At 42.3% G+C, this 19792-nt stretch overlaps 1 protein-coding gene across 2 annotated transcripts in view; it reads right to left on the reverse strand.

Annotated features, from left to right (window-relative positions):
- The window catches only part of RNF32 (ring finger protein 32), a 51064-nt gene that overhangs the window by 1418 nt on the left and 29854 nt on the right, over nucleotides 1-19792 (reverse strand). For both annotated transcript variants that reach the window (XM_073334562.1, XM_073334560.1), the window contains one exon: nucleotides 332-499. In XM_073334562.1, the coding sequence (XP_073190663.1) occupies nucleotides 332-499 (168 nt within the window). The remainder of the gene's footprint in view (nucleotides 1-331; nucleotides 500-19792) is intronic.

Here is a 19792-nt window from a genome sequence, read left to right on the forward strand (position 1 = left end):
TTCAATATTTAATCTATTGAAACCTGTTCTGTATCTCTTCACATCAGGATAATTCTGAAATATCTTTAATATTACTTTCCTTCTTATCGAACACAGGAGGAATTATTTGTAATCATAAACCAAACAATAGTTATTGTAGCAAAATGTTTAACTTCAAGGTACTGTACTGTTTAAAAAAAAGTTTGCAGATATTGTTTTAGCGTGTGGATTGACAAATGATACCAGGGAATTTTTTGGATGGAGGATATGCTGGAAAAAACTTTCCTGCTTTGACACTGACTATAGTTGCAAAATGAATTGAGATCATCATCCAATTGGCTCCGAAACCAACCTGCATCTGTATTTTCTCCCATTCAGTTGCGCTTATTAACGGGGCAAATTTTTCCTCCAACTGTTGAAGCACATTTCGACTTGCAGCTATAGAAGAATCAATTTCAGAAAAAAACTCATCTATGTTTGTGTCATAAGAACTCAATAACCGATTGCTGATCTCCTGAAACTAAAGAACAAGAGGAAAAAATAGCCTCCAGTTAGAATATTAACAGCTACCAGCACAGATTTTCAAAATTATTATCGTAAATTGCTAAAAAATCAAGGAAACACATTCTTGAGAACTTTTAAAATGAACTTTATTTATCAAAATAATACTTTATCCTTGGCCAAACAGTGCATGCTACTACTCTGTCCAAATATCATGCACTGTTACTTAATATGTACAAAGTACAAATATCTGCCTTTTTTGTATTAACTTTCCAAAGGTCTCTGCTTTATACTCTTAAAGGCTTTAACTCATACATGAAGACAAGGTTAGTTTGAAAGTACAGATCTTAGCCAGCAAGAACACATTTAATTTTTCTTCATTTTAAAAGATGACCATCTTTTTAAAAAAGTGCATGTACTATGTTTTGTTAACACTATTAAAGGCATCTAACCAAAGTATGCACATCAAACAGTAGTGCTAAATTATTTTTAGTGCATAATGCTACCCCCAACAGAAGAAGTAATGAACTGAAGTATAACCAGCTCTCATTCCATCTTAACCCAGCAGACTCTGGCCTCCGCCTCAAATAAAATCCCAGATAGTCTATATTTCCTGTCATCTACTATAATCCACATGGTACCTGAAAGCTCAGTACAGAACAACACTCATCTTAAAGTACCACATGGCCTGTGTCCTTCGAGATTCTTATTTCTATAGTGATTCTTGAGGATTTGAGAAACATTCCATGGACAGGGATGGGTTGTGGGCCAATGCCCCTGGACTCTGTTTCTCTCTCAGGAGAAGAAAATGGGGATTATTCAGTGCATGTGTTCTTTTGTTTGAAGTCCACAATCACAGGAGTCAATTTACTTACAGAGTGACTCAAGATCACCAGCATGGAAGTTTTTCCATGTCAAAAGGGCTTGCATATGAAGTTTTCTGCATCTGTGTTTGACAGTGAAAATACTGTCAACATGTTTGTTTTTTCTTTTCTCCTCAGCCAGATTCCGTGCCAGACCCCCATGCATGCAGGAAACTTTTTTTCTTCTTTTGTCTCATTGCTTGGGTACCCTATGCCTGGGGAACAGGTACTTCCCTGCAAATACTGACTTGAAACTGGATCACATTCGTAAGATAAGATGTAAGTATTAGATCTTCAATGTCAGATTTTGAAAGGGGTTTAAGGGAGTTAGGCACCCAGCTCCCACTGAATGACTTGTTATAAAATCCCAATTTTAGCTAACATTTCAAGACATGATCTTTAAACTTTGACTGTCATTGGTGTACTTCAGAATTAGTGGCAGACATAGCCTCCATGTCAATTAAATTTCCAAAATTAGTTACCCGGGTGTGTAGATGTTAAAGTCAGCTTTATAATGAAACTTTTAACTATGATCTCTCCATAATCTATTCTTTCTAGCTAAAGTGAATGCTTTGAAACAAAGAAAAACTTTAGAGCCATCCAGAAAAGGAAAATGATGGGATGCTTTATAAGAGCGGGGATAGGTAAATTTCTGTCTTGTGCAGAAGTCTGATTTGATTATATTTTTTAGTTTGTTTGTCCTTTTAAGCAAGAAAAGTGGAAACCTGTTAATTCACACTGACTGGGAGACCCACTATGGTCGACTGCATTTTGCACTACAGCAAAAAACAAGGGTGATACAACCATTAAATGTGTTTCTGTCCATTTAATTTGTCAATTGCAGTTTAGGTTTAATGATGATATGAGAACACGAGTATATGAAAGAATGCATAAATTTTTAAATTGTACTATGAGGCCCCTTTAAAGCATCTCCTTGTAAAACTTTCTGAGAGGTGGGCGGGGGTGTTAAGAGAGAGTGAGTGTCTAGCACAGGGCATATTAGTGAAGCTATTCCTGTACTTCCATGGTGTCCTTTCATTAAGAAAAGATCTTTCAAATTCCATCACATGCAAATATGTGCATTGACCTTAAACATATTTTTTTTTTAAATCCAAACCCTTCTCCCCTTCAGTATTTGCATTTTACATGATTTCCGTATATTTCTAAATGACAAAATTGAGACTCTTTTAGATGAGATGCACAATATGTATTGGACTAATGAGATTTTATTTTAATCTGGTTATTAGTCATATACTGCCCTGAGTGTTTTAGTGAGCTAAGTCTCTGAAATTACATGTATTGTAAAAAGTTATTGGAGTCTTAATTTGCTTTATCTGAATTACTGTCAAAGACTAAGTTTTAGAATTTAATTAACTTGTTCCATATCTGATATAAAGCCTACTTCTGCTCCAAGTGAAGTCAATGTTAAAGCTCACTGACTTCAGTGGCAGCAGGAGTAGGCCCTTACCCAGCATGATTCATTGGTCTCTGTTCAGAAAGAAATCAAGCCAGGATTGATTCTTTGGGAAATTTTTTCTACAGTACACTGGCAGAACTATGCTGTACAGCTTGCATTATGCCTGGCTATACCCTGGCTTTCAACGAATATCAATCTGGCACATACCTTAGAAAATTATTTCCATGACAAACCTATAGTGGCCATCAGAAATGAGCATAAATTAGAGCAGCCATGAGGCTGCTTCAGCTTTTGCTGGTGGTCAGGCAGGGCCCAGAATACCAGAATATGGTGAGTACATAAAGAGTTTAAAGAAGTGAGACCCCATAGGTGGCCTGTGTGCCAAATGTGGCCCACTAAGGCTTCCTGTGTGTCCCGCCAGCTCACCTTAAAAAATATTTATAATTAAGTTCACAAACAGTGATGCACTACCTATCATTTGCCTATGATTTAGTAAATAACTTACTGGCAGTGCTTAATTTGTAATGAAAGAGGTGTGGGGGCAACCCCGGCACAAATTAAGCATTGACAGGGAGGCTGGAGAGCAGTGGCTGCTGGCCAGGCGCCCAGCCCTGAAGGCAGTGCTGTCAGCAGCAGCAGGGCAGAAGTAAGGGTGACGTGGTATGGTACTGCCACCTTTACTTCTATGCTGCTGCTGCTGGCAGCGGCACTGTCTTCAGAGCTGGGTGGCTGGACAACAGCAGCTGCTGGCCAGGAGCGCAGAGAAGCCGGGGATATGAATTTCCAAGGCTAAAGGTGCTGGGGTTAAGCCCCAGCACAAATTAAGCACTGCTTACTGGATCTGAAGTTCTTGCAATCGCATCGGCTGCAGCTGAGCTTGGACGGTGCCCATTTTTTCATTAGTGATGGAAATGGAGCCAAAAATGCATGCAAATGGGAGTAAATGTCACCAAGTCAACAGCGAGAGCCGAGCTTTTAACCCATCCTGGACAGCGGATTTTCTTTTTATTATGCCACCTCATTTAAACACAAACCTTTTGTGTTTACCGTGCCACACTACTGTATCCCTCTGTAAGGCCATCAACATAAAGCACCACTTTGAATCAAGGCACAGTGTCAAGGTTCCTTCCCCACTCTGAACTCTGGAGTACAGATGTGGGGACCTGCATGAAAACCCCCCTAAGCTTATTTTTACCAGCTTAGGTTAAAACTTCCCCAAGCTACAAACTATTTTACCTTTTGTCCCTGGACTTTATTGCTGCCACCACCAAGCATCTAACAAAATATAACCGGGAAAGAGCCCACTTGGAAACATCTTTCCACCAAAATCCCCCCAAGCCCTACACCCCCTTTCCTGGGGAAGGCTTGATAAAAATCCTCATCAATTTGCATAGGTGAACACAAACCAAAACCCTTGGATCTTAAGAACAAGGAAAAAGCAATCAGGTTCTTAAAAGAAGAATTTGAATTAAAGAAAAAGTAAAAGAATCACCTCTGTGAAATCAGGATGGTAAATACCTTACAGGGTAATCAGATTCAAAACATAGAGAATCCCTCTAAGCAAAACCTTAAGTTACAAAAAGACACAAAAACAGGAATATACATTCCATTCAGCACAACTTACTTTATCAGCCATTTAAACAAAACAGAATCTAACGCATATCTAACTAGATTGCTTATTAACCCTTTAAAGGAGTTCTGACCTGCATTCCTGCTCTGGTCCCGGCAAAAGACAACACAGCCAGAGAGAACCCTTTGTTTCCCCCCCACTCCAGCTTTGAAAGTATCTTGTCTCCTCACTGGGCATTTTGGTCAGGTGCCAGTGAGGTTGTCTTAGCTTCTTAACCCTTTACAGGTGAAAGGGTTTTTCCTCTGGCCAGGAGGGATTTAAAAGCGTTTACCCTTCCCTTTATATTTATGACACACAGTAAATTTAATTCAGCCTATCTTCCTGGCAGTGTTGCAAGATGTGACAGAATTGAAAATCTGAAGTCTTTGTATCACACTTCAAATGTCATTCTCACAACATCAGCGACTGTACAGGAAAAAGAAACAGCTACTTCTCTTTGGATAATGTTGGTACTAACTAAAAAGAAAAAGCCTTCCCTGCATGCTGAACTTGTGAAGGAGTGCACGATGGAAATGCTGGAGGAGCTTTTTGCTGGAGATAAAAATAAAGATGACATTTTGAACTGTGTGAAGCAAGTTCCACTGTCTGATTCCACGGCAGTGGGAAGATTGGAGGTAAATTTATGAGGACTGTTTGTTACCACTGCTTTCCAATTTAAAAAACACCAAATACATCTCTCTTGCAGTGGACAAATCAAGCAATTTAAGTGACACTGCCCAGTTATCACTGTTTGTTAGATTTTATGAAAGTGAAATTTTCAAGGAAGAATTTTTGTGCTTAATACCATTGGAAACCTACACCACAGGAGAGATCATTTTTGAAAAGAGAACCATTTTTTGAAAAAAAAAAATGGTTTAAATCTGTAGAAAGTAAACTCGCTTGTTACACGCAGAGATCCCTCCATGACAGGGAAAGAGAAGGGCTTTGTTTCACATTTGGCAGTGATACACTTCACTGCATCATTCACTAGATTGTCCTGTGTGTAAGTTGTTTGGGGACTTGAAAAAAACAACAACGGGTACTGTGATGAGATTAGTGAACTACACATGCTCAACTTCTAGTTTGCAACATCGTCTTTTTTAAAGCTCTTTTACAAGACATTTCAGCCGAACACAGTGACCAGCTGCAGCACGATGACATTCGCTGGTTAAGTCGGGAGCACGTGTTAGAGAAGTTTTGTGCGCTTCAAAAAGAAATAACAGACATTCTTTCAAACTACAAGACCAACAAGGCTTGCGAGTGCCTGTAATTTATGAATAATGTCCCCTGTTTGTCAGAGAGAGCTTTTCTGTGCAATATTACTAGTCACTTGAATTTCCTCAACTTGCAGCTCCAGGGTCATGCAAGCAGCGTTAGGAATCTGTTTGAAAAAGTGTGTCCCTTTCAGAGGAATTTTTAAATCTTTGAGACAGACTTAACAGGAAAGATGTTGCATTGACTCACATTGCATGTTGTTGCTATAGCTGAAACTTCACTGAATGCGATTCAATAATTTCTAAAAAATCTGATCCAAAATTTTAAAATGCAATTTGAGAATTTTAAAATTCCAAAGGATTTGCTTTTACTTTTTCCATTTGTTGCCTCTGCCAATGGATCTTGCCCTTCTGAAGCAAAGAATATTCTTGATTCAATTGATGAAGGTGCCTTTCAGTTAGAAATGGTAAGGCTCTAAAGCTCAGACGTCTTGAAGGCAAAATTCAGAGAAGTGGAACTTCGTGATTTTTGGACTAAATATGCTGACCAGTTTCAGAACAGCCAGAATCAAGCCATCTATCTTTTAACAATGTTCAGATCAACGTACGTCTGTGAATGTGGGTTTTCTACCATGAACATTATAAAAAACCAACACTGTAATCGCCTGACATATGAGCATCTTCCCCCATGCATGTGACTTGCCCTGACCTCTTACAAACCACTCTTCACAGAGCTTGACAGAGATCATTGATGTCACCTCTCCCATTCGAGATTACCACAAACTCAGGTAATAATGTTGAGTCATAAACTTCGTTAAAAGATAGAAACACTAATACTTATGTTGTAATCGAGGCTTTATTTATTGGCAGCTGAATTTTTTTTTGTCCACCTTCTGCACAAATGACCCACCTCTTGTTATAAAATTCTCAAATCGGCCCACAGGTAGATCTAATTGAGTATCACTGGTTTAAAGCCACCTTTGTTTCATCCTCTGTTTCTGTGATGAGCACATGAGCAAAGTGACACAGAATCTGGCACCTTATAGCGTATATCCTCAGTGTCGGTTTCTACTCGTATCTTTCCTTAGGCAACACTATGAAAGGCATGCTGCTGCTGGGGAAGAGCAGACAGTAAAGAGAGCACACATTGCTGCTGTGAGCTAGAGGCAGGGGAATGAGCCAGCTTCTTCCAAAAATCCCAGCAGGTTGCTGCTCAGTGGGTAAAAAGTTTTTTCCACATAACCCATGTAACTCTTGAAATGAGAAGCTGTACATGAGCTTGTCTGACAATGGTTGTGCTGTTTGTTCCTCTTTCCCTCTGTTAGACTCAGCTGTAAGAGGTCTACCATTCGCTCCTCAAAATCACACTTGTGTTCTCCCTGCCCTACTCAGCCAAAGGATGTTGGGTCCTCCCATCAGGCTTCCCTGAGCCAAAGCCATACAAGAATCAGAGGAGACTTTTTTTTGCTTATGACTGATCCAGCAGGTTCCCCTGCATGGATGCTACCTGCTTTGAGGTTTCCAATGGATTTTCTGCAGAATGACCCCAAGCCATCACTCAGGAAGTGGAATCAGGGACTGGAAGACAGAAATGTAGCTAACTCTTAAAAATGGGGGTTTATGCTAAATGGCCTATAAATATTTAAAGTCTATATAGGAAGGGATAAGCACCCTTTATAGAATATGAAATTGGTAGTGTTAATTTACTAGGCATTATGTTCACCATTACTGATGCTAAATCCTGATCTGTGTCAATGCACAAGTTATTACATCATTTTATTTTTCAAAAATTTGAAACTGATTAATAGGTAAAAGTGCGACTCAGCCTATTGGCTCCTCAGTACACCAAAACAGCTTATGTCTGAAAGTATCTTTGAGTAATTAATCTGTATCTTCTTGTGATTTCATTATAGGGTCATTAGGGAAATATTTCAGCTTGAACGGTGTGACAAACTAGGAGTTCTAACTACTTTATATCAATATGCAAAGTGACATCAATCATTTGCAATGAAATGATGCAAACAAAAGCACCTTAGTGAACTCTGTACAGAGAAGCCTTCTTAAGTGATCCATCTTAATGTCAGCAAATTGTTTACTAATGTGTTGACCTATGGCAACCCTCAAAAGTAAAATGAAAAGGCTAGAGTTTACAGCGTATCAATGAATCAGTTGATAAGCTTTTACTGGTTTAATATCCTCCTAGTCTTGCTGCTTGGAGCCACTTCAGGTTAGCAACAGAATGTTTGCTATCACCATGTGATAAAGGAAGTCAAACGACTAAACAAACTCCAGGACCATTATACTGTTTGGTGAGATTTAAATTAAAATTGTTGGGAGAAATCATGGGGGGGTGGGGAGAGGAAACTAAAGTCAACTGCACGGATTTACAAATGACTTACCTAGCTTCCCAAACAATAGTCAAGACTTTTACTTAAACTGGAGACAATGCAATGCATTTGAAAAGATTTAATTGCAGCAGTAAAAGATCATACCTCAATTAAATGACTTATGCAAGCAGACTTTATAGATAAGGATCAAAGAAATTCACTACCGAACACACGGCATTCTAGGCAACACTTTGTTTTCTGTACCCACTGATGCTAAAAAGTTGCATAGCTTGGTTTCAGTGACCTTTCATATTCCCTTTGATCTAAATTAGTAAGAACTTTAATGGATCAGTATAATAAGGGCTACTGTATCATCATCAGACAAATAAAATACACTCTTCTTAACAATAATATTTCAGGCCTACATTCTAATTCTATGGCAATTGTTTAAGACTGCAAAACTAGACATTTGACCTTTGTGGGCTTGCCAAAGGAAGTTGGTCTATATTTTAAAAAATCTACTTGCTAACCCCCAATCTCTTAACTGTACCACTGTTCAGTTCTGTTAGCAGCTGGGGAGTGACATTTTAAGAGCATGACACAAGTTTATGAGAGGAGAAATGCATCTTAGAAAAGCTTTTTTCCATCTGGAAATGGATTGCTGTATGTGAAAAATTACCCAAGTGTTTTATTAACAAACGGACACTAAACAAAGGTATGGAAAGCTAAAAGTGGAGACAGCCAGTTCTCATTTGAAAGCCACAGAGAAAAGAACTAAGAAAAATGAGTGTGTATCCCTTGATTGTGATTTATATTCTCTAAACACATTCAAACCTGGGCAATCCAAATCAGTATGTGTTATCCGTGTGTGTCTGAACAGAAAGAAGAAGAATTGCCACCATACTGTTCAGTGCAGGTTCACAAAGTGCCATGTATTGAGAATCATTGCCTAAAACTGAACTAGCCTTGAAAATATTTGTAATTGAAGCTGCCATTTTTGAATCTTTGAACAGCATCATGCTACTAAACAGCAACAGTGGAATTAGCAGTATAAAGCCCCAGTGTCCAAGTATTACACATTTTCCATTTTGCTTTTTTAAAGGGGGGTTGAAATTAAAAAAAGGTTGGATTTAAACAATTTTGTTTAAATATTAATCAGTGTTATGACACACGTGCTTCTTGAGATTGCTACTGCCCTTGTTTCCAGTCATAATTCTGATGCCTTCCTTGTTGTGTCAAGTTTCTTTAAGTGGCATTTAAAATCAAAAAGATGATTACAAATCACCAGCAAGAACTGACTCAAAAACCAAAGCAGGGAAGAGAGAAGAAGCCAAAGAGGTGCAGCAGGTTGCCTTTTGTAGTGGCCGGTACAGATAGTATCATGGTAATTATACTTGCATCTGGTGTGTTGATTTGTATATTGGGGAATGCATAGGAATTGCCATACTGGATCAGACCCAATGTCCATCTAGTTCAGTATCCAGCCTCTGACAGTAGCCAGTATTGGATGCTTCAGAGGAAGGTGTAAGAACACTGCAGTAGGCAGATGTGGAAAAAGCTGCCTTCTCCCCTGCCCCTTCCCCCACATTAGGGCTCATCCTAGTCTCTAATAATTGGTGTAAGACTCAAAGCTTGAGGTTAGTATTCCTTCCAAAATGTTTATTAATAAATGACTGTGGATGTTCTTGGTTTCCTTATGAAGTGTCCAATACTCTTGAATCCCTATACTCTTGGCCTCGACCATAGGTGACAGTACAAATTTCTTATGGAAAAATCAAGCTGCAAAGAGTTAAACCTCTTAGCAGACATGTGAGATAGCATATTTAAAACTGTTCAGGACCCTGGGACTTAGCTTCCAAAACTGTGGCGTTTTGGGGATCAGGACTGTGGGGCACTTATTAGTAAGAAGACAAGTTAATATTATGGGGTATAACAGTTAATCCTCAAAAACACTCATTCTGAAAAAATCTATCCAGGTATTTACATGGCTCCCCCCTACCTAGTATCTGAAGAAGATAGTCTCTAGCTACCAAACCTTCCATTTCTCCCCAAACTAAGTTTAAATGAGACCTTAAGGTCTCTTTAAAAAATAAAGCTAGTTCTCTTTAGTTCCATCCTGCAGGTTTTGTAACCGTTACAAAGGCCTGCAGTAAACATTAAATTGTCAGATTTTTAAGGCTGGGAAGTATTTTTGTTGCAGTAGGGCCCAAAGGCTCCAACCATGACTGATGCTCCATTATGCTAAAGGCTGTACAAAACACACAGGAAAATGTAGTCCCTGCCCCAAAGAGCTTACATACTAATGAGATGCAACAAGTAAGTATAACAAACTGTGTTAGGGCAGAGAAGACAGAGCAACAGTAAAACCTGGACTGTACACATAGTTTTACCCATTTAGCTAAAGGTGTGGGTTTTTAAATCAGTTTAGTTAAACTGGTACAACAGTGTGTGGATGATCTTATGTTGGTTTAAGCTGGACATTGATTTAGTTTGCACCAGATATGAGTGTCTACACAGGGGTTTGCAACAGTTTAACTACATTGGTTTATGTGTGTAGTTAAGCTGCTGGGGGAGGAGGCATAAGGCAAGTTGAGGTCCTTGTTACTCAGAAGTTTTTGGCAGCTTATAGGGGATTGTGGCTTCATGAGAGGTGGGTTTGGTGGTTGTCGGGGAGGTGTCAGGTGGGTATTTGTCACTGACTAATCTGGAAAGTTGGGCTGAGCTGCCTGTCACTTGCAACAAGGGAAGAGAGAAAACTGTGAAGGGCTGAAAATGGAAACTCCCCAGGCTCTTTTTAGCTGGCTACTTCCAATGAGCCAGATTCACTCCAGTGTCCTAGCTCCCAAGACAGAGGTTGATTGCCCTACAGAGTATCTGGAGTTCTTAGAGATGTGTCCCCCTACAGGAGCTCCTCTTGAGGTGCACATGCACCACACGTTACTTCAATCAGAGATTTCTGGCAGCAGCATTCACTCAGTCTGTACATGTACCTATCCTTATGCTCTGTACTGAGGGTATATAGATTGCAATGGATAAACTGTCCTTAATTAACTTCTTTACCACGAAGTCCCACAGAGACAACACTCCAAAGCAGGGGGCAAGGAGGGTGGGTAGTGGAGCACCCATAGGAACACACATCTTGAAAACTCCAGTTACTGTACAGGATAAGTAACCTCTTTCTTCAAGTGGTGTCCCTATGGGTGCTTCACTTGAGTTGACTTCCTAGCGGTGCCTTCTGAAGGAGTTGGGAGCTTTGCAATTCAATCTAGAACTGTTTGCAGAACCAAAGACAGCATCTGCCTGAGAAGTGTTAACTAGGGCATAGTATCTGGAGAAAGTGTAGACTGAAGCCCATGTAGCATCTCTGCCTATTTCCACTATAGAGACATCTTTTAGCTGAGCAATGGATGTGGACTGAGACCTAATTGAATGGGCTATGATTAGGGTGACCATCTGTCCCATTTTTAAAGAGACAGTCCCATTTTTGGGGACTTTTTTCTTATATAGGCACTTATTACCTCCCACCCCCTATCCCATTTTTTTCACAGTTGCTATCTGGTAACCCTAGTTATGATAAGTTAGCAGCTTCACAGAAGGAGAAGATACTGGTGGTAACCCATTTAGAATGTCTCTGGGTTACACTGATGTTCCTTTAGCTCTGTCTGCAAGAGATACAAATAGAAGCTTAAAAGGATCTGGTCTGTACAAACAGCATGCCCGTGCGCTCCTAACATCTAAGGTATGGAAGGCAACATCTTCCCTCATCCGAAGGGGTTTAGGATGAAATATAGGGAAATGAATATTTTGATTTATATGAAAGTCTGAACTGACTTTAGGTAAGGATGCAGATGTAGTCAGAGGCACAACTTATCTTTGAAGAAAACAGTGTATGGGGGTGGGGAGGTCAGCCATCAGAGCTCTTAGCTCACCAACTCTTTGAGCAGAAGTAATGGATGCTAAAAAAAGGCAGTTTGCATGGAAAGGTGTAAATGTGTACAGGTAGTCACTGGTTCAAAGGGAGGTTTCATTAAAGAATTGAGACCTAGGTTCAAGTGGTCTTTCTGACCTGCGGAAAAAGGTTTGATAACCCTTTGATAAATCTAGAAGTTGCAGGGTGAGCAAATGCCAAGAAACCTTCCACAGCTGAGCTAGCTGCCCGATCAACTTTAATGCAGCTCAATGAAAGACCTCCTTCAAGGTGAAAAGGTATTCTAAAACTTTAGAAATGGAAGAATTGGCAGGACATAGGTGTCAGGGAGTAAAGCTGTGCTCAAATATTTTCTATTTCTGATGGTAAGTTTTTCTGTGGACTCCATTCTATTGTTAAGCAGGACCTCCTGAATCTCCATCCAGCTACCAGGCTTTGAGTCATAAAGTTTTGAGGTTGGGGTTAAGAACACTCCTAAAGTCCTGCGAGAGAACGTTCAGGGGAAGGGTCAATGGTAGGCTTGATGACCGGCCGAGAAGAGAGCTGGAAAATGTAAGGGAATCGGCTAATTTGGTACAATCAAGATGACCGTGGCTTGGTCTTGTTTGACTTTTGTTCAGGACCCCCTGAGGATTGGCGGCACTGGAAGAAAGGCATATAGAAGGTTCTTTGACCATGAGAGGATAAAGGCATCTCACAAGGAATGATGGCCCAGACCTCCCCTCGAGCAGAAGTTCACACAGCTCCAGCTAACAGTGGTGGTGAAGAGATCTACTGCTGGGAATCCTCAGGAGAGTAATCTGTCTGAGTGTGGATTTGTTGACTTCTCACTTGCACTTGAGTGAAATGTCTGCGGAGGACATTGGCTATGGTGTTTTGAAAGCCAGGCAGAAAGACTGCTGAGAGAAGGATGTGGCAAGCTATGCACCAATTCCACATCATCATGGCATCTGAACAGAGGGAGGAAAATCTTGCCCCCTGCCCCCGACCACAACAATCGATTTATATAGTACATCCTGGCCCTGTTGTCTACCATTATGTGAATGGATTGACCTTCTATCATGGGAATGAAGTGCTGGCAGGCATACCTTATGGCCCTGAATTCTGGGATACTGACATGAAGGGTGCACTTTGGGCAGTGCACCCACCCTGTGCAGTATCCTGTAGGTGAGCTCCCCATCCAAGGATAGATGCATCAGAAACTACTGTAAAGGTGGGAGGGGGTTGGTTGAAAGGAACCCCTGAACGCACCTTGTCCACATTCTTCCACCAGTCGAGGGAGACTAATATGTGACAAGGGACAGAGAGCAACTTGTTCAGACTGTTCCTGTCAGGAGTACAGACTCACCTGATCCAAGTTTGGAAGGAGTGCAGGTGCAAACGGGCATGTAAGATGATGAAGGTTCAATGCTGTCATATGTCCAAGAAGTTGGAGGCAGGATCTCATTGTGACCTGAAGACTTAGTTGAAATTGTGCAGTGAGTTCTGTCAAGTTGTGTCCCTGGGTAGATAGACTCTGTATGTTGTAGCATTGAGAATGGCTCCTATGAACTCTATCCGCTGCACAGGTAGGAGGAAGGCCGTTGTGATGTTGAACTGAAGACCGAGCCTTGAGAACAGAGGTGACCTTGTTTACTGAAGTTTGAACTGCAGTGTAACAAGGCTCCTTTAAGAGCCAATTGTCAAGATATGGAAAAATGTTTACTTTCTATTGACGAAGCTGCATAGCAACGACTGCCATAGCTTTCAAGAACACTCTGAGGTGGTAATATTGATGATAGTCCTGGCCCACTAGAAAGTGTACAGACTTCTTGTGAGAAGAGTGTATCATAACATGAAGGTATGCATCCTGAAGGTTGAGGGTTATGAAATAGTCCCCCAGATCAAGGGATGGGATGATAACTGCAAATGTCATCATCTCGAACTTCTGAATCTTGATGAAGGTATTCAGCATCCTGAGATCTAAAATCTGTCTCCACCCGCCCTTCTTTTTGGGAATGAGAAAATATTTGGATTAAAATCCTCTTCCCTTGTACAGTGGGAACTTGTTCAATGGCTTCTAAGCAGAGAAGAGACAGAATCTCCTATCTCACAAGAGACTTATGAGATTGGTGCCTGAAAAGGATAGAGAAGGGGAATGTGAGGGGGGGCATAGAGTGCAAGTGGATGGAATAGCCTGATGTTATAACTTCCAATACCCATCTGTTGGTAAATCTGCTCCCATGAATTGTGGAAATCGGAGAGCCAGTCTGCAAATAATGAGAGAATAAGCTAAGCAGAATAGTGCAATATCAGATCAGAATCATGAGAGTGTTCCAAGGCATCCAAAGGAGCTCTTCACAGATTATTCCTGCTGTGTCAGTGGGGTTGTAATGGTGAATGCTTTCCCTTTGTGTAGTCTGGGTCTCTTCTTAGGTGGCTTAGGTCCTATGTGGTAGGTGGAAAACGGGGGTGGACAGAACCTCTGAGTTGTTTGAGACCTACGGAAACTATTTGTTTGCAGGAGTATATATACCCAGTAAGAAAAGGGTAATTTTAGAATCTTTCAAGGAAGAGGAGGTTACTTACCTTGTACAGTAACTGGAGTTCGAATTTCAAGATACGTGTGCACCTGTGCATTCTTGACTAAAGACTTTTGTCAGCAGCATCTGCAGATCCGTGCCTGAGCCCTAGATACCTTTGCGCTCCAGTACCAGGGTATATAGAAAGGAGGTGGACCTGCTGCCAACAATGGAAGTCCAGTGAAAGACTTTGAGGCAGAGGGGAAGGAGGGCGATCCTTGTGAGACGGGTCTCAGAAGACAGAGGAGGGGACTGAACTGGATGGAGTAGGCTGTAGAAATCACCTCTAGGATCCATCTCTCTGAGGTGATGAGCTCCCAGAAAGGTAGAAAATGGGAGAGTGATCCCCATAAAGGTGGAGGGGGAACAGATGTAGTGTAGAAGCTGGAGCAGAAGACAGTTTGTGACCCTCAACAAATGGGTCAAAATAGTTGTTTTGATGATGTCACTGACTGGGAGATTGCTATATAAGATGGCCCTTTCTTAGCAAACCTGGGCTTCTTCCTGGAGAGTTCAGCCACTCTCATGGGCTGGCAGCAGACTTTGTGAGACCATAGAGCTGTCTGTGATCTACTATATTTTCTCCTTGTTGCAGCTGTATAAATGTCCAGAAATCATAGTGTTGTGCAGGAGTATTTAAATGAATGAAAGGACCATCCATGGTATCACTAAACAACCTGGGCCTCTTGAAGGGAAGGTACTCGAAAGTATTTTGTACCTCCAGGGGGAGGCTAGAGGACTGCAGCCAAGAAGCTCAGTGCATGACTGCTGCAATAGCCATGCAATATGCAGCTGTATCGATGTCATCTAATGAGGCATGAAGAGATGTCTTGGAAATTATCTGGCCTTCTGTTATGAGGGCTTGAAATCATTCCCTCTGGTCCCGAGGTAGGTGTTCAATAAAAGATGAAAACTGAACAGTTGGTAAAATCATATTTTGCCATCAGGGCTTGATAACTGACTATTCTGAACTTCAAAGAAGCTGACAAGTAGCTTTTGCAGTCTAGCAGATCCAGTCATTTTAACTCATTGTCAGATGGCACTGAGCAGGACTTATGTTGCTTGTTCTGTTAGTTAACAGCCTTGACAACTAGGGAGTTGGGTATAAGATGGGAGGAAAAAATATACTCTGAGTCTCTGGATGGAATGTAGTATTTTTTGTCAGCCCATTTATGCATAGGTGGTATTGTAGCTAGAACACTTCGTACATGCTGGGGCCACCAGAGCATTGTTGATGGGCAAGATGATTTTTCCCTGAGGAGATGTAAGAAGGATGTACAACAGGGAATTTTGGAGTTCATATATTTCTTCCAATGAAATTTGCAAGCTCTCCACTATATGTTTCATAAGGTGTTGAAATCACTGACAGGATGATGGAAGAGGCATGGCAACTTCATCTGGAGAGGAGGAGGATTTGTTGAAGGTGGTGTTTCTTCTTCCTCAGTTGGTCCTTGCTCCTCTATAAGATCCTCCTGTGGAACGGAATCCAAGGGAAGCAGTCGTTGCTTGTAAGAGGGCACTCATAAGATGCGACCCTGTAGAACTAGTCACCTTAAGAAGCCCAGGGGTTCCAATAAGCCCACCGTGGTGAGGAATAAGGGAAGGAGGCAGGGCTTCAAGGTTGTCCTTCCCAAGGTTGCCAGGTATATCTCTTGCTGGGAGTTTCCTCCTCAGTGAGTACCTGGTAGTCAAGTTGGTACTGGGGCCCGGACAGGGTGCTGAGATTGCACTGGTATCCTCAAAGAAATTGTGTGGGGCTGGTGACCACACTGGTACCAGAGACTGAGTCATCATTAAATATGGTAGGGATTGGAGGGTAAATAGGCTCCAGGAGGTGAGTTGGTACTGGCAGTGTGTGTCTTTCGGCACCCCTCAGTAATGGTGATTCAGGCTCTTCCAAAGATTCCGATGTCCTCATGGAATAGGAACCTGGATGGTACCGGGGACTCTAGACAGGGATGCTCAGGAGTCAGTATGTTGGGTGGTATTGGAGACAATACTGAACTGTGATCAGTGTGCCCTTCACATTTGGCTACAGAAGACAGTACCAATGACCATTTCAGCTTGGCTCTGGAGTCCTTGTATTCCAAAGACAATGAGTCTAGTGCTGATGCTGTTCTAAGTTGTTTACCTGACATTTTCTTGGTACGTGGCTTGGTTTTCTTAGCTGGTGCCATGATCTCAGAATTGGAAGGGATGAGAGCCTCAGCGCTACCCGTATCAGGATATGAAGTCTCCTGAGACCTAGCTCGAGGAGATGACTTTCCCACTTCTCTTATCCCATTCTGGAGAATGGTATCTCTTCTTCTGAGAGGGTCTGGATGATTGTGAAGGGCCCTTGGGGTCTTTTACTGTCACAGCAGAGCCAGTCACCAGGGCTCTGATCAACTAGATCCAAGATACAGGGGGTGAACTGGATCCCACGAGTCTCAGAGAGTGCTCCATCAACAGGAGGGTTTTTTTTAACCTGCTTCTGAACCTGAGCAGATTTCACAGTTGGAGAGGACATGAGTCTCTCCCAGGCAGAGGAGGCAGCTTCAATGACTATTCCTGAGGGGAAAAGACCCATGGTACATCTGGCAGGGTTTGAAGCCCAGGGTCTTGGGCATAACTGTACTTGAGTCTGTGGACCAAGACTTGAGAGGGTGGGGAAAAAAAGACCCTTATCGGGCAAATGAAGAAGGGGGACATAACCCCCAAAGTGCATACCGTGCTAATTAACAAAAAATAGAAGAAAATGCCAAAAGAAAAGATGATGTGAGCGAGGTACCAAGCTGCATAGCTAGCTAATGAACACAGCAATGCTCCATTTCAAGTCACAGTCTTGAAAAGGAACTGGAGTGGCAGTGGGTCTAGGAGCACAGGGATGTCTAGGGTGCAGGCATGACCCACAGACGCTGCTAATGAAAGTCTCCAATCAAGAGCGCCCCTGGGCATGTGCACATCCGAATGTGGACTACCTGCAGGGACACTGCTTGAAGAAGAATGTAAGGACTAATCTGTGGGCTCACTGAATAATTTGAGGCCACTTAAGGAGAGGTTCTCTACAGCATTTTGGACCTTACGCAGGAAGCCTGAGGACTGCAGCGATGATGACAGGCACATGACCATGGCTGTGGAGATGGAGCGAGCTGCCCTGTCAGCTGTGTTAAGAGGCACCGGTAAAGTCATCCTCACCAGGAGCTGTCCCTTCACAATGACAGCCTGAAATTGCTCCCAGTGTTCTTGTGGGAAATGCTCAATAAGATAATTAAATTTGGCATAGTTGATGTGACTGTTTTGTAAGCATCACCCGGTAATTCACAATTCTAAACTGCTGGGGGGGCAGACGAATAACTCTTGCTACCAAGTGAATCAAACACTTCTGGTCTATGTCGTGTGGGGTAGCTTTTGAATGGTGCTGTCTGTTCCATTCATTAACTGCATCCATTCCAAGGGTGCTGGGGACGGGATGAGAAAATAAAGACACTGAGCCCCCGCCAGGATGTAGTATTTTTTATCTGCTCTCTGGAGCTGTCAGGGGGCAATGTCAGGGGTTTGCTAAATCATTTTTGGCAGGCTTCAACTGCACTTTATTCACAGGCAGGCCTTTGGGATTTTTTTCTAATGGAATTTGGAGGGTGTTCGCCACTCTCTTCATCAAGTCCGGAACTGTTTGAAGTCATCTGCAACAAGCAAAGAAGGCATAACCGCTTCATTTGAAGATGATGATGATATGTTTGTTTGCAGAGTATGCTCCTTGTCAGCCCTCCTTTCTTGCTCCTCAAACATTTCCTTCTGCAACGATGATTGCTAAGGGGAATGCATGAGAGTGAGGAATGCTGTCTCTGGTGTTCCACATGAATGCTATTGCCTTGGAAAACTACTGGTGATTATAATGCTCAGTGGTCTCAGTATGGCCATTGAGGCGGCCCCTAAGAAAACTGTGGAGGCATCTAGCCCTGGTCATATCCAGGAGGTTGTTGAACCACCCTAGGTCATGGAGACAGCGGAATGTCCTTGGGCTAAATAATTTCAGGAGAGTCAGGTCTGGGTAAACAGTGAGGAGAGTCCTGAACTGATATTTGAGAGTCTGAAGAGCTCTCATTTATATAGTGTAATGGTGGAGAAGATGAGGGTGCAGTGAGTGTCTGACTGTGTGGGAAACTAAGAGGTACCAGCGATCCCTGAGGTACCAGAGATAATGCAGGTTTGCGATACCGGGAGTCTGAGTTCAGTAAAGGAGACTCAGGCTCATTAGAGACAAAAACAGGTCCCTGGAGAATCTGAACTTCTGTGGTACTGCATGGGCTTGTGTGAAGATCTAGTGAAGAGGTAGAAAGCTGTGATACCGAAGGAGGCAACAACACTTGTGGAATTGCCAACTGAGGTACTGATGCAGCAGTTGGTGCAGGCAGTACCAACTTCTTAGGTACAGGATCCTTATTTCTTGTACTCTGCTCATGCTTCAATGCTGCTGCGGCTTTGGTACGAAGTGATGGGAAGCCTGCAGCTTATGAGAGTTTGTGGACTTTGATCTGGAAGTCTTGGTACCAGGAGCACTTGAAGCCGCCGTCAAAATCTTTTTAGGAGTACTGGGTCTCTGCTGCAGCAGGTCTTTTTAGAACAGTGTTCTCTCTGAGGAGATTTCATGGATCTCCTAGATGAGGTCTTCCCTGTGTCTCTAACAGGTCTCAAAGCTTCAGCAGCTGAGCGAGCTGCAGAGGATGATGGGGCACGAAGGTCACTCAGGATATGTCTACACAGCAAAGAAAAACTCATGGCTGGCCTGTGCAGCTGTTTCATTGCTGTGTAGACTTCCAGGCTCGACCTGGAGCCTGAGGTTTGGGACCATCCCACCCTGCAGGTTTTCTTTGCTGTGTAGACATACCCTTAGAGCCCGCTGTACAAGGATCCAAAGGGGGTGGTGCTCCATTATTAGAAGATGGAGTTTTATTTCTCTCTCTCTCTCCTAGAGCAACTTTTGAAAGTTGTGCAGAACTTACATAGCAAGCATGTGTATATCCCCAAGGTGGCATATACAGTGTGAATGGCCATCACTAATTGGGAAGGACTCCTGGCAAATGAGGCAAGGGTTGAAGCTTGCAGATATAGGCATACCCCAACAAAAATAGGCTTCCCTGAGGACTTCCCTGACTGTCAAGAGGGATTGGGCGGGGAGGGAGAGGAACGTGTGTATAGCAGGAGCCAAAAGCCTTGGCAAACTGGAAAAAAAGAACTGCACACTAAACTAACTAAAGAAATAAAAGGTATAAACCAGAAAAGAATAAAACTGACTAAAAACTAGTTAATAAGTAGAATTGCAAGTGAATGCTGAGGATGCTCCTTCTCTGGGCAAGGTGGTTGAGAAGGAACTGAGGGGAATTTGTCCACCACAGTCCAATATACCCTCA

Source organism: Lepidochelys kempii, chromosome 2, assembly GCF_965140285.1.
Source record: "Lepidochelys kempii isolate rLepKem1 chromosome 2, rLepKem1.hap1, whole genome shotgun sequence".
In the NCBI taxonomy this organism is placed as follows: domain Eukaryota; kingdom Metazoa; phylum Chordata; order Testudines; family Cheloniidae; genus Lepidochelys; species Lepidochelys kempii.